Source organism: Takifugu rubripes, chromosome 16, assembly GCF_901000725.2.
Source record: "Takifugu rubripes chromosome 16, fTakRub1.2, whole genome shotgun sequence".
NCBI classification, from domain to species: Eukaryota; Metazoa; Chordata; class Actinopteri; order Tetraodontiformes; family Tetraodontidae; genus Takifugu; species Takifugu rubripes.
Window position 1 is genome coordinate 12,372,979 of NC_042300.1, and position 15,127 is coordinate 12,388,105.

At 45.8% G+C, this 15,127-nt stretch overlaps 1 protein-coding gene across 2 annotated transcripts; it reads left to right on the top strand.

The window, feature by feature from the left end:
- Positions 1-47: 47 nt before the first annotated feature.
- On the top strand, positions 48-10,557 carry tfap2d (transcription factor AP-2 delta (activating enhancer binding protein 2 delta)). 2 transcript variants are annotated; one of them, XR_003891318.1, is made up of 9 exons: positions 48-257; positions 877-1,395; positions 3,645-3,705; positions 6,885-7,050; positions 7,611-7,729; positions 7,812-7,953; positions 8,320-8,433; positions 9,495-9,791; positions 9,822-10,557. XR_003891318.1 is itself a non-coding variant. In XM_003971909.2 (8 exons), the coding sequence occupies exons 1-8, from the start codon at positions 219-221 to the stop codon at positions 9,709-9,711; spliced, it is 1,377 nt and encodes a 458-aa protein (XP_003971958.1). In that variant the 5' UTR covers positions 48-218; the 3' UTR covers positions 9,712-10,557. The 2 variants fall into 2 exon arrangements, 1 of the variants encoding a protein (XP_003971958.1); XM_003971909.2 differs by having other exon boundaries at positions 9,495-10,557.
- The last annotated feature ends 4,570 nt before the right edge of the window (positions 10,558-15,127 follow it).

A 15,127-nucleotide genomic window follows, 5' to 3' on the forward strand; every position in this document is an offset into this window, starting at 1 on the left:
GAGAAATACCCTGCAAGTACAAAATCCGTGCGCCAGCCCCGTCCGTGCAGAGGGGAGACGCTCGCGTTCCGCCAGCTTTCTGCCCTAAACCCAGCGCGCGCACAGGGGGACTTTTCCACTTCTTTTCGCCCTTTTCGGGATTTTAACACGATTTTACCACCATTCGACCGACACCGAAAGCGGAGGGGAAAAAACTGGGCTACATTGGAGAAAGCACAATGTCAGCGACCTTCCCTGGACTTGTCCACGACGCAGAGGTAGGCGCATCTTTTAGTTCATGAAATTAACAAGGACTTTTTTTTTTTTAGAAATAAATGCACGTTTGTTTTATGCAGTAAATTTCTGCGCTTTAATATAGATTTTAAAAAAAATATATATATATATACATCTTACAACCAGTGTGTATGAATGGAGAAACGACCCGAGTGAAAATGGCTCTTCCAACAATTGTATGAATGGGTTTATAGTGTGATTAGAACATTTCAGGGCGGAACGCGCCGATGTGGCTCCTGCTCCCCCCGTTCAGAGTGAACCGGAGCAGGGACAGCAAAGCTACTGGAGGCTGGCTTTAATAATAAAGATAATAATAATGATCAATAGCAAGAATGATAGTGTGAAACAGCGAGTCGTGTACAGCGGCGTGACAGACGCGCCGGAGGAGGGGAAGGAGCCGGCTCCTGTTGCTGCTCGTTCCCCTCCCGGGCGCGTGGATGTGACATCTCCTTCAGGTGGTTTCAAGTGGGAAAAAACGCTTTGAGTGTGTGAGTCGGGTGTGTGTTTTTTAAGAGTGTGTTTGGGAGGCAGCGACAGCGGAGGCGCCGGCTGATGCTAAATGACACGGCTCATATATTTCCACGTCTCTTTATTATCTCGCAGATACGTCACGACGGATCAAACAGCTACCGGCTCATGCAGCTCGGGTGCCTGGAGTCCGTGGCCAATTCCTCGGTCGCCTACTCCTCCTCCTCCCCGCTCACCTACCCGGCGCCGGCGGGCACGGAGTTCGCCTCGCCCTATTTCTCGGCCAACCACCAGTACCCGCCCCTCCACCACCAGTCCTTCCACTACGAGTTCCAGCACTCTCACCCCGCCGTCGCCCCGGAGGCCTACGGGCTAAACTCGCTGCACTCGGGTCAGTACTACCAGCAGATCCACCATGGAGAACCGGCCGACTTCATCAACCTGCACAGCGCGCGCTCGGCGCTCAAGTCCTCGTGCCTGGACGAGCAGCAGCGGCGCGAGCTCGGCTGCCTCGACGCTTACCGGCGCCATGATCTCTCGCTGATGACGTCACACGGCTCCCAGGCCTACGGCGTCGGCATGCACCACCCGGACCAGAGGCTGCTACCCGGCGCCGGCCTGGGTCTGTCCGCGTCCGCCTCAGACGACCTGCAGGTACCCGCGGCTGCCGATCGCCCTCTTCACAACTCATTTAGCTCTGTTCAAGGCTGTCGGACCCATGTGAGACCCCTGCCCCAGTGGCCAACAATTGAACACCCCCCCCCCCCCCCCCACACACACACACACACACACACACACCCCACACACACACTCTCCCTTTATTGTACAGCAACGCCACAATTCCTAATTTTTTAAGAGCAGGGGATGCAGATGTCTGCCTCATCTGCCCGGACCAGGCTCAGCTCTCGGGTCCAGCCCGCCCTGTTCTGCTGAGGACTAAATGATACCGGGATCATGTTGTTGCCAACCCAAACGTGACCGTACATCAGGCTGAGTAAATGTCAGGTCCAGGCGGCGCAGCGCCCCTGGAAGACGGGCCTTTTTCTAAAGGTTAATTGACTGACAGTCTATACAATCCTATTGAGAAATCCGCCCTTTATTTCTCCTCAAGCACACGTGACCCATATTTTTACATAATTCTCCCGATGTAAAGAAATGGTCAAGATGAGAACGCGTGTGTATGTGTGTGAAAGAGGGAGCGCGTGTGAGCGTGTGCGCCGGGGCAGAGAAAAGCCGCTGGTTGCTCTATTCTCCGGTTAAGGGCGGATTAACGGATCGGGGTTCGGGACACAATGGGCGGCTCGAGCGCCATAAAGCACCGTAGTTTATCCAATTACAGACTTAACGTCAATCAACTTTGTTACTTTACGCAGCGACATCTGAGCTGCTTTAACCACGGCGACACTTAAACAGTGTTTAGGACGGAGGCGCATAATTTCACTTGGGTTAACTAGTTAAAATAAAGAAAATAAAATAAAACAATAAAAACAATCAGCCGACTTTAAAAATAAAAATACTTTAAATCTAAAATACACACTTATGCCCCATCTAATTGTATTTTAAATAATTTGATGTTTTATTTTAAATGTGGCCCACTGCAATTGTATTATAATTATGAGGCCTCTAGTAGAAATTAAATTTAAGGATCGCACGTAAAATTTGACTGAACTATATTTATTTTCGTAAAATATTTTAAAACATATTATTATAAAACTTATGAGGGCATAATAATATGATCACACACACATTATGGCGTGGTCTTTATAATATTGGTTTAAAATTACCACGCGCATATTTTTAAATTCCATTTTTACGTCGTATTATTTTTGTCCATATGTTGGTGCGTTATTGTTTGGACGAATGGTATATTTTCTTGTTAATCTTTCGGGGGTTTTCCGAGCGCACAGGTTTAACCTTTTATTGAAATAAAGAAAGAAGCGGCTCGTGAACCTGAGCTTGCACGAGACGGATGTATGGGCGAACAGATGCGCGCGGTCTCGTGCATCTTTGAGCGCGCTAAAGAGATTTTCATGGTGAACAAAAGCAGCTGCCACACCTTTCTCCCGTCACTAAGCTAATTCATGCAAGACCTCTGCGTTTTGTATATTGATTTTATAATCACTTTAGCTTCGGAATAGAAGAAAAGAAACAGAGAGGAGCTGGTTAACAACAAGCTCCTCTTTTCAGGTTTATTTTAATCAGGGGCTTCCGCGTGGGCCTGGCCTCGAGGCTGGAGAAAGGAGGGGGATTGCGTGTTTGCAGAATTTATATATATATATAAAAAAAGACCGTGTTCTTCTCTCGTGATGACATTGTTGATAGCACGTGAGTGAAACGGATCAAGATGGCGGCGGTAACAGGTTTTTACACGCGCGGGCTCGTTCGTGGCTCCCAACAGGTTGGTGGCTGCAGAACATCTCATGTCAGTATGGGTGAGTTGGGCTCGAGAGCCGTGAGAGCATCCGTTCACCATGGAGCCGCACCTTCCAACAACGCTCGCTGTAATTGGTCGGAGGTTGGGGCAGTTATGTGGGGCAGTTACGGCAAATACCCGTGTCGCCAATGACGAAACAAAACCATAAAAACGAACGCTGGACATGTTGACCCAAACAGCTCAAGGTCATGCAGATATTGATGAACTAAAAGTACCACCAAACGAAATAAGTCTGCTTCTTGAAGCCAATATTGGGACTTATTATATGTTCATGCTTCAACAAAAAAGGAGAGATAATTCACGCTGGATGAAACGCTTCCTTTAAAATAACTGTGCAGAACTGTCAACACAAAGGCTCTAACGTGCACAGTGGCGTCCGCGTGAACATCAAGCCGCCGCCCGTGGAGCCCGCGCGGCTCCAGCGGCGGCGGCTCGTTTCCAGCCTCCTAACGAGGGCTTGTCTCCGCAGGGCTCCGTGGAGGCGCAGTGCGGGCTGGTGCTGAACGGCCAAGGGGGCGTCATCCGCAGAGGTAAGGCCCCGCTCGTCTGTCGTCTCTTCTTGTTCCGGAGGCCGCGAACACACGCACGACAGCGAGCTGCAGGCGGACAAACAGGCGGAACACGCCCGTGTTGTCTCCTGTCAGCATGTTAAAGCGGGCACGGACCCGCTGTCGCGCCCGTTTTAACGCGCCCCTTTTTTCCTGAAACGCACTGTCACTCACGCACCCGTCACGCCACGCGAATTCTTTCTTTTTGGTTTCTTCTGGAGGAAATTAAAATGTCACAAAGTCCGGATTGAAATGACACTGATGAAACCCACACATCCTGTCAGAGCTAAACGCTTCCTTTGGAGGCGACGTCATCTCCCTTTGTTTTCATTCTAAACACAATTATGATGTGATATTCATATTAACAGGCCTCTCACATCCACCTTAATCTGATGATTCCACTCAAAAAAAACCACACAAATATTTATTTATTTCAATGGCCTATTTTTCGAACTCGCCTATAAAATCGAAATTATTAAATCAATTTGAATTATATTTTAGAAAACAGCGTCAATCTAATTAAGAGATGAACCAGTGTCGCTTTTATTCGTTGGGTGTTTATACGTGTGGTTATTTCCCCGTCTTGTGGGTCGTAATTTAAAGCCAACAGTGGAATAATTGTGTTTTCTGTGAAGGTTTACAGGGGCTGTAGTGTTAACCTCCATTTAGGAGGACGTGCACGGTTCAGGGGTGCAGCAGCGGCCTCGGCCCCGCGTCATCACATGGCGGCCCGGCCCATTTCCCCCCGAGTCTGGCTTTAACGCGCTGCTGTGGCTCCATCAAAGTCTGGATTTCTGAGTGCGGGTCTGCAGTCTTTTTTTTTTTCCACCCAGAGATGGAGGCTGGGTCTCGGGTTTAATTTTTCATCAGCTCTGCCTCGGTGTTGGGGCTTTTCTCTCGGATTGACGCGGGAATCCCTTCACCATCACTTTCGGTTAATGGTGCGCCGTATTTGGCCCTGAGCTCAGCCGCCGCAACCATCACAACCAATAATCTTTGCTTTACCTCCCGCTCCCGTATCGATAGCTTCTCTCGCCTCGGGCGGACGCTTTGATATGCTAATGCCGCGCGGGGCCCCGGATTCAGCCGAGATCATATTAATGTTGTTCTTTCTGACTGCGGCTTTGGCGCCATGAATATTCACACAACCTTTTTTCAAAAGAAAACCAGTCAAGAAACGCGGATCCTACTTAGGAGGAGTCGTCTGTGTTTTTAATCACCCTTCTTTAGCGCTGTAACCGCAGCACCACGCATCGCGGCGCGCCTCCGCCACGCGGTCTGGCGCGCACTCGCCTTTTCGCTGCGCGATATGTCGTTTATTTATTTTTCTTTATTTATTTTGTGGCGGCAGTAAACATTGTTGTGGGAAGAAGAGTGGAGTGACATTTGGCCCGTGTCTCTTTTTCCTTAATTTTCGTGGCAAACTCGTAAAAGGCGCTTGATTCCGCGTGTGATCCCGCCCGCCGCTCGCGCCGCTGCCCGAGGCTACTCTCCGTTGCTTAAATACCGTTATCGCCTCTGGGCCCGCGCGCTCCACTCACTGCACTACCGGCAATAGCTCTTTTCGATTGCCCTTGGCAACGTAAAATACAAACTACTTTGAATCAAAACATTTTTAGGGGAATTAATATGATGTGAACCCGCGGCTTTCAGAGGCGCGCGCCCCTGTCAAGGCGCGTGAGTCTGACAGACAGGTCTGCCTGGTTGGTGTCGCACGTCCACACACACACACACACACACACACTTTTAAAAACACTGTCCATCACTTCCCACCTGCATGACTGACAGCCTGGCTGGACTACAACTCCCACACAGCTGGACTACAACCTGACACCTTTGAAATGAAAGGTGGACGCTGCTGTGGCCTTAAATCTGCAGAATTATGCAGAATAGTGCGATAATAAATGCGATCCTGAGATGAAGCCGAGCTGGTGGCCAGATTGTCCACTCTGCCCTGGGAAAGATTGGCCCACGCAGCAAATTTAGCTGCCTGCAGCATCGTTCTATCTGGCTAAAATGGCACCCCTCTTGTTCCATCAGCTTATTAACAAAGTGACACGCCCTGCTGTTAGATTTGATAATGAGGCAGATTAATAATAGAATATAGCCTTCAGTACATCAGACAGAAACCTTGCGTTTCAGCTGCTTGGGACGTTAGCGCCAGTGAAAGTTTAATAATAACGGGCCTAACTCCGAGCAGTCGATATATTCCAGGAGGAGCCACAAACACTGATTCAGATGCAATTAATAATGTGGGCGAGCCTTCATCTCCCAGCCGCCATCATTTATTCACATATTCAGGAGCCTGGAGTTCACAATGAGAGGTGATTGAAGGGAGGGTCGTCCTCCTGAGAGCCAAGATGTTTCCTCATAACACTATTGAGCTGCAGAAGAAACATAAATGTGTGTATTCGATGTGCAAGAGGATCTAAGCACAATGTAAACAACAGCCTTTTGAGATGAGCGACTTAAAGCAGCTGTTGTGTTATGAGCAAAACCCAACGTTTCCATTAGGGAAGATGGCTTTAACTGCATCGCTCTTTCAAAACCTCATGAGCTTTTTATGTTGCCATATATTTATTATCACCTTCAGACGTGCATCAGTTGTTTCTCCATCTTGTTTCAAGGTTTTTCAAGGCCATCAAAATGATTTTGTTTTGCCTTTGCATCTGAGATAAAAACACCTATAAAACATCTGAATACATGTCCATGGGTATAAAAGGGCTCCTCGTGGTTAGCATGGTTAGCATGATTAGAGCATCACAGAGTCTGTGAGATGAAAGAACAGGCTGTAATCACAGGTGACCTCGTGTTCGTTACCTCAGAATTATTACAGGAGTTTGTTTCTGGCATTTTCAAATCCAAAATCTGTTGAGACAAACCTGCTGAAAACTGCGCTCTTTCTGGTTTATCCTTCAAAAAAATGGTTCTGAAAGACGACGACCACAATAACACGATGCTAATCATGCTAATCATGCTAAAATGTTGATATGTTGACAGTTCTTGGTGGAAATCTTGATGGACGACAGTGTGTCAGACATTTTGTTTCAATTAGCCCTCAGACAGCAGACGCATGACGGTGCTAACACACCTCTTTGTGTGTGTGTGTGTGTGTGTGTGTGTGCATGTGTGTGTGTGTGTGTGTGTGTGTGTGTGTGCAGGGGGGACCTGCGTGGTCAATCCTACAGATCTGTTCTGCTCTGTCCCGGGACGACTGTCGCTACTCAGCTCCACGTCCAAGTACAAAGTGACCATTGCAGAGGTCAAAAGAAGACTGTCCCCACCAGAGTGCCTCAACGCCTCCCTACTGGGCGGAATACTGCGCAGGTGAGACACACCTGAGGTCCGTAGCTCCACTACACCTGCAAAGGCTATTGGCGAGATCAGGCCAGAACACGGCAAGATCAAAGAAACCGGAGAAATGCAGGAATTTACGCCACAGTATGATTAATGAGATGGGAGAACATGGCTGTTCCTCCAGGATGAAGCTTCTGTGTGCAGGGGAAACGAGGGGAAACGTGCTGTCACCTGCGTGTTGGTCATGTGTCGATGAGCTAAACTAGCTTAAACTTTTTTTGAAAAAGTCTTTTTTAAAGTTTTTCCTCATAAAAGTTTAGAAACTGACATGGGAGCGTGGTTCCTAGAATAGAACGCGAAAGATATGAGGTATAAAGGCAGGAAACTCAAGGGGACGAGTACATTTAATATATACTGTAATGAATTGTTGTGTGTTAATCTTACACTCTTTGATTCGATGCTTTTGGTACAACAAAGCTCCTTCTTTCATGCTAATTAGCCAGACATAATTAAACACGCGGCTTTGTAGACTGGGAACGCGAGCAACGTGACGTCCCGATTAAGAGGAACCGTGTGACTTCTGTCCACAGAGCAAAGTCTAAGAACGGAGGACGGTGTCTCCGGGAGAAGTTGGACCGCCTGGGCCTCAACCTGCCCGCTGGGCGGCGGAAAGCCGCCAACGTCACTCTGCTCACCTCGCTGGTGGAAGGTCAGACACCTCTCAGACACCTTGTTTCTCACCTTCGGCCCGGGAGCGTTTCTCTCACGCGCCGTCTCCCGGCTCCTCTCAGGGGAGGCGCTCCACCTGGCGAGGGACTTCGGCTACACCTGTGAGACGGAGTTCCCCAGTAAGGCGGTGGGGGAACATTTGGCACGGCAACACAACGAACCCAAGGAAAACAGCGCGCGCAAGAAAATGGTTCTGGCAACCAAGTAAGAAGACGCACATCCAGTTCAGTGTCACACGAGTGAACCGGATTTTATCCCAAATGATCCGTGATTCCACTCTCAACCTCCATTTTGAGTCTTTGTTCGCTGGCGTTGTTTTAAGCCCTTTACGGTGGCCTTGAAGCTGCTCTGGGGGGACCGCTATAAATATACCACAAAAGATTTTCTATCCAGCCGGAAATGTAACTTTCCCTCCTGTCATCAATTTTCATATGAGCTGATTTGAAGAAAAGATGTTCCACAGTTTCCATGTGGGTTGATCTGAAAGGTGGAGAGAACAACAACAAAAGTTGTGACAGTTGTGTTGGTGACAGATGGTTAACCCCCCCCCCCCCCCTCCCCCTCCGCCAGGCAAATCTGTAAGGAGTTCCAGGACTTACTGAGCCAAGACCGCTCTCCTCTGGGCTCGTCCAGACCGACCCCCATCCTGGACCTGGACATTCAGAGACACCTCACACACTTCAGGTATTACGCAACCGCCAGAGGGAGAAACATCTTTTACTGTACGTGTCAAAATATTTTATTAGACATGATCACTTCCTGAAATATCTGCAAAAAACAAAAAATCTATTTTTCAGTTTAAAAAAATCTAATTACATTTATTTATTTATTTAATTACTAATCTATATTAATAGTGGGTCACATTTTCCTGCTCTCTAGTCTTTCTTCTGTGTCGGTTTGGTGGCCGCTAGCTTATTTGTATGAAGTCAGTTAGTTTCATGACATTATAACAGAAAAAAATTGATATTTAATAACAGAAAAATCTGTTTTTTAATGACAGAAAGAATCTGATATTTAATAACAGAAAAAAATCTGATTTTTAATAACAGAAAAAAATCAGATTTTTAATGACAGAAAAAAATCAGATTTTTAATGACAGAAAAAAATCAGATTTTTAATAATAGAAAAAATCAGATTTTTAATAATAGAAAAAATCAGATTTTTAATGACAGAAAAGATCTGATTTTTAATGATAGAAAAAAATCAGATTTTTAATGACAGAAAAGATCTGGATCCAAACTAGATTTGTCTTTGATGGAAATCGGCTGAATTTGCAACATCCTCAGTTTTAGTTACTATTCTATGCAGATGATACCTGCTATCCTGCAGTCTTGTGCTGTTGCTTCCATTGGCTGAAATGGTCTCAATGGAGTCAGTCTGGCATAAAGGTGATACAGGGGATACAGGTGATACAGGTGATACAGGGGATACAGGTGATACACACTCCGTATGATTTCAGGGTAACAAACCTGCATCACTGAGCAAAAAGCAGCCAGTCGGCTGGAAGTAGAAACCCGCATTTATAACGTTAACGGCGTGTTTTACAGGATTTAGTGAGACTAAAAGAACCTTTGAGGAGGATTAAACTTGGATTTAGTCTTTAAGTGCACAAATTACACAAAGAGATGTAAAAGAGCTTCAGCTGTGCGTATAATCAGCAACTCTACGCCTGATTCCTGCCGCCGCTCCTCAGATGAACCAACGTTTTCTTCTCACAGCTGTTGTTTTGTTTTTATTCCCACCAGTCTGATCACACACGGGTTTGGGACGCCGGCGATCTGCGCAGCTCTCAGCACCTTCCAGACGGTCCTGAGCGAGATGCTCAACTACCTGGACAAGAACTCGAGCGGGAAAACAGGCGGCCCCACCGAACAGCAGATCAGCAACAGCTCGGAGAAGACGCAGCTCCGGAAAACATCCGAGCCCCAGAGCAAAGACGGGAAAACCGAAAAGACTGAGTAGCATCCCAGCAAGTGGTCACCGTGCCTTGGAGCGCTGCTGCATTTACGACTGTGTGTGTGTGTGTGTGTGTGTGTGCGTGTGTGTGTGTGTGTGTGTGTGTGTGTGTGTGCGCGCGCGTGCGGGTGAGATGATGTTTGTAATTCCCACGATTGTTCTTCTTTGGGACAATTCTTATTTATTGACATTTATTTATCTTTGTTGAAATGTAACATAAACCTGAACTGTCCCAAGCAAGACGATAACCCACCTGTGTGTGCACGTGCGTGCGTGGGCGCGATGAAAAAGAGGAGCCTTGCCACGGAGACGGCTGTGACTCATCCCAGACTTTTATTTGTTTATTTATTCACAAAGAAAACAGGAAGTAAACATGGACGCCGGGCCCCTGACGTAGCACCACACACCCCCTTTATGTTTCTGAGCTTTGGGGCTAGTTGGCTTCTCGGCAATCTGGAATAAACCTCGTTTCTGAAAATTTTCAACAGATTAAATGAAGCTCTCGAGACTCAACCCTGCATACACTGCTTTTATTTTGAAGGCCACGTGTTTGGCACCATAGCAACGTGACGGCTGCCACAGCCTGGGATGTTTGTGAGGGTGTGAATGTGTGAAGAAGGAGGGTCCAAATCAGCCATTTTGTAAAAGGTGACCACGCGGTCGCCGTGGTTACTCTTCCCCGTGCATGTCGATCTTTGTACACTCGCTCCGGATCTCAACTTCCGCCGACACAAACTCATGAACATTTGTAAAGATATATATAAATATTTAAATGACTCCTTCTCGTAGGCTTTCAACTATATATATGTTCAAATCCCGCTGGTGTTCAATAAAGACGGTTGCTACGTGTTACTACTATTTGCTCTGTTTTTAAGTTGCGGCACGCGCGCGCCGGCGCGTGTACAGGAAGAGGTGGGAGCGCGAGCAGAGCGCATAAAGACGCCGCCGGATCAAAGGCAGCGAGGGCGAATTATCCATACGAGTTCAGAGGGTTGGAATTATAAAAAGTCGGAGTTGCCTTTTTAATGTTGCGGGAGAAGAGAGGTTTTACCTGCAGGAGGGTTCAAACGCCTCCTTTGTGGGCGTTTTCTTTCACTTCCTGTGGCTTCTGTCAGGTTTCTCTGCTTATTTGTACCTGGGAACAAACGCCTATATGTGATGATGAAAGGGAGCCGGGAGCAGCTGCCTGCCGGTGTATCCATCCGCTCTCTGTAGGTTCTATTTGCTCTTTTAATATTTTACTCGTTTAAAAAGAGGTCACGCTCCCCGCGTGACACAAACACGCGGAGTCAGGCAGGATGCGTTTAGGGTGTCTCATTTGTCGTCGGGAATCTGAGCATCTCATCCTCAGGTGGGTAAATAACAGCGGGGGAGGCAGCGAGAGCAAGGTTCCAGTGTGTTCCCGGTTTGACAGATGGTGTTTTCTCCCAAACACTCGGTGATTTCAGAGTCCTGGGACGAAGCTCGCGCGCTGAGGATGCAACCGGAAGTGATCATTAATGATGAATCACAGTTTGAGCAACATTTCCAACAGTCTGGCTGCGCTTTAATTCAGTCGATCGGGCTTTTCGTACCTGCACATTACACCCACGAGTCCCGCACAGTCTCACGCAGATTCCTTTATTAATCCACTATTATACTAGCACGCGCCTCCACTCTTCGCCGGGTAGTTGACTGACGTGTTTCCACTCAGCAGTAACCGGGGAAAATGGCCGTTTTATTCAGCTTTTAGCTTTAAAAAAATCACCTAATTAGCTCACGTCCAATTAGTGCGTGAACCCACAGATTGGCTCTTTGGTGGTTGATGGATGTCACTGGAGGACAGGAGATGAACACGAGCACGCACGCGCGTGCGTGCAGATATGTGCCCAAAGTATCCCAGTCGCACTTTTATCTGCTCTGACGTGAATGATAAACATGGAAACGCTGTAATATTCCTCAACATTCCGGGCCGGAGCAGCAGATGGATGCTGGAGTTCTTCCTCTGAACCGATGAACGACTGAGCTCCATTATTCACAGAGGAAGGTCCCAGCGTCGCCGTTCAGTGTACAATGGACATGGGATTCAGTCTCATCTGAGACCGACCTTTATCGAAATACGAACTGGGCTTTGTGGGACTTTAGAGCTGCTTGAGATCCACATTCAGGGAGACCAAAGTTGTAAATCCCAGTTCTTCAGAGGCTGGAACCTTCCTCTTCCTCGGACTTCTGTCGTGATCCCGGTCGGGACTTGATCTTCTTCCCTCTTCAGTCACACTCTGAACCTTCCCTTTAAGGATCAAGAATTTAGGAGGCCAGAATCACCATTATTCACTCTGGATCCTGAAAAAGAGCCTTTTATGTGAAAACTCCCGAGCTTTTAATTAGTTATATCAGTCATATTTCCCCAACCCTGAATCCAGCCATCTTTAATTTAATATTTATACTTCTTTATATTCCCTTAAAGTGACTGAGGTGTTTAAAATCAAACAATTTACATTTCTTGTATATAACAATGATTCGGTTAACTATTCAATTGTTTACCCTGTTTTAGTTTTGCTTTTAAAATTCTGAACATTTAGTTGTTAAATCAAGGCTAAACTCGCTGGTCACCTTCACGTGGTGCTCTAGCGCCACCCAGTGGTCGTTGGTGACCCTGCAGGTCGTGAGTGACTGCACCAGGGTGTGTTTAGACCTCCTGGAAGACACGGTTGGAATTCTTACAATTAAAACCTTTCCGAACAAAATAAATCGGGTTATTGCTTCAAGTTTATAACATAAATTAAATAAATGTGATTTTTAATAATGAATCGGTAGCATCGAGTTTGGGGATAATAGCGAAAGATTATCACACAAGAAGTAACAAAAAGGGTTATTTGCATGTTGCAGCGCGTTTACTGGGGTCAGAACGGGTAGAAATGTGCTTTTCTCACGAAAAATTCTTGCTTGAAGGGAAAAACTTTCAGTGAATAAAAAAATAGAAGCTTATTAGTGTGACGTGTGTAAATGTATGCTGATACATCGTGTGTCAAAGCCCTGCAGGACCGCAGCCACGACCGAGCCTGCAGACCTCCAGACTGTCAGGACATCTGTCACTGCTGAGAGTCATATGCCCTGTGTGTGTGTGTGTGTGTGTGCGTGCGTGCGTGCGTGCGTGTGTGTGTGTGTGAGAGAGAGAGAGAGAGAAAATTAGAGTAGGTTAAATCAGTGAATATTTGGCAGTGAGTAATTCCAGAGAACATGAGAACAGACGTACTTCTGAAACATTCATGTCCTGTGTGTGTGTGTGTGTGTGTGTGTGTGTGTGTGTGTGTGTGTGTGTGTGTGTGTGTGTGTGCGTGTGTGTGTGTGTGAGGGCAGAGAGAGAAACTGGATAGTATTTATTTATTTTCGGTCCATCTATTGAGTGAAAACACATGATTGTGAGGGTTGATGTGCACCAACTGAATCGTGTTATTCAGGTTCAAAGTGGCAACAAATGTAAATCAGAAAAACAAACATATTTTGCAACAGTTTTGATGAAACATCCAGGCAACTCTGATAGATACAGTCAAATTATTCTTAAACCCTTTTGGAATCACTTGCTGCACCTTAATGGTTATTTATTTGTTTTTATATTTAACTTTCAAATTTAGAGTGCAAAATGTATTTTTAGAGCATACTGTAGTTTAATATTAATAATTAATAGCAGTAAACCTTTCAATGTGACTGGCATTGTTGTACATTAGGAAGTCATCTCACTGATGTAAAGATTACTATCTATAACAGCATAAAGCTGCCATGATTACACAGCAGTAAGTCAATTTACAGTCATGTAACGATTAATGAATTAAAAATCATTAATTTAAAATGTTTAGGAATGGAAAACATTGTTCTTTAAACCTGTTATTCATTGAACATTTCTTCCACGGGACACAAGCGTTGGTTGAACGTCTGGTTGCATGAACACAGTTTGGCCACTAGAGGTCAGAGTTCGCGCACTTGTGAGGCGCTGCGTCATATTTTCTCAATATTTATGGACAGATTTTGATACCTTCAAAAGGGTCAACTTGTCCTAAAAAAGTGCAGCAGATGAAACTAATGTGATTTATCATGGGCGCAGATTAATTGTGTACTAATAGCATTTCATTTATTAATGATTTTCAGCATTTAGTTTGAACCAAATGTAACTATAATTGTAATCAGTCCTACAAAAATGCCTCATCAATCACATCCTGCCGGGACATATAATTATTTTAGATCAAAATATTCCCATTTAAATAAATGATATGTGATTTGATCTCGACTGGAACATTAAAAGATCAGAATAGTAGCAGCCTACAACTGTTAGAAGGTGTTTTAAAGAAGCGACGACATAAAGACGCGATTGGATCTACTCAATTATAGTGTTGTTTGAAAAAAAGATATTGATCATTTATCACTGAGTTACTATTCTGATCTGGAAGAACCAACAGCACTCATAAAATGAGGTTAAAACTGAAATATAATGACACAAACACATCTGAAAATAGACCCTGAAAACCTGAACTACAGCATCTGAGTAAATGCAATAAGTCCTTTAAATATGGGTCCAGTAAAATAAAGCTCGCTGTCTCTTCCATGGCCTGCAGGCAGACGCGGCGCCATTGTCGGTGGACAGGTGGACAGGTGGACAGGTGGACAGGGTGACTCCAACGTGGACAAAATGGACAAATGTGGGTTTGTCTTATAAATTCGATTGAAAAAGACTTGATATTTGTTTCAGGATTATTGTTGATCACGTGCAGATTCATGGAAATGAAGTAAAACCAAACTGGTTTTATGAACCCGTGACCCATAAAACCCAAAACCTCCTGATAAAGAGGTGCTGAGCATGACGCCATTAAACAAAACAAGACCGAACGAGACAGAAGGATGTTTTAGAGCCACCCTCCATGTTGTTGTTTGGTTGATTCAAATTAAGGTGCCAGACTTTATCAGGATTTAAACAATTAAAATAACTGTAAAGTGAGATATTAACGCTATTAAAAAGAGACGATTTATTCATTTAAAACACCCCCGAATGAGTTTATGCTTATCTATTTTACCCAGAAATGATATGGAGCAACTGGTTTGCTGGAATTTTCCACTCCAGATTGTTTAGATTTGTCCAAAAATGTGGAGCGAAAACTTGGAATGAAAACCTGAAGAAAAGTGCAGAAATGTTTATTTTCATAACTTCACCTCAAATCTGTGCACGAGATCAGGGAGCGTGTCTCAGATTCATGCAGGGATCCCCCCATTCACAAAGAGAGGGCGGAGAGAGAGGGGGGGGGGGAGGGAGGGAGAGAGAGAGGGAGAGAGGAGAGAGAGGGAGGGAGAGAGGAGAGAGAGGGAGGGGAGAGAGGGAGAGAGAGGGAGGGAGAGAGGGGGGGGGAGAGAGAGAGGGAGGGAGAGAGGAGGAGGGGAGAGAGGAGAGAGAGAG

Bases quoted from the DNA above. Each gene is read 5' to 3' on its own strand.
- tfap2d (XM_003971909.2), top strand. From the start codon at position 219: ATGTCAGCGACCTTCCCTGGACTTGTCCACGACGCAGAG. The intron at 1,396-3,644 runs GTACCCGCGGCT...TTGTCTCCGCAG, and splicing joins CCGCCTCAGACGACCTGCAG to GGCTCCGTGGAGGCGCAGTG. The intron at 7,051-7,610 runs GTGAGACACACC...TTCTGTCCACAG, and splicing joins CTGGGCGGAATACTGCGCAG to AGCAAAGTCTAAGAACGGAG.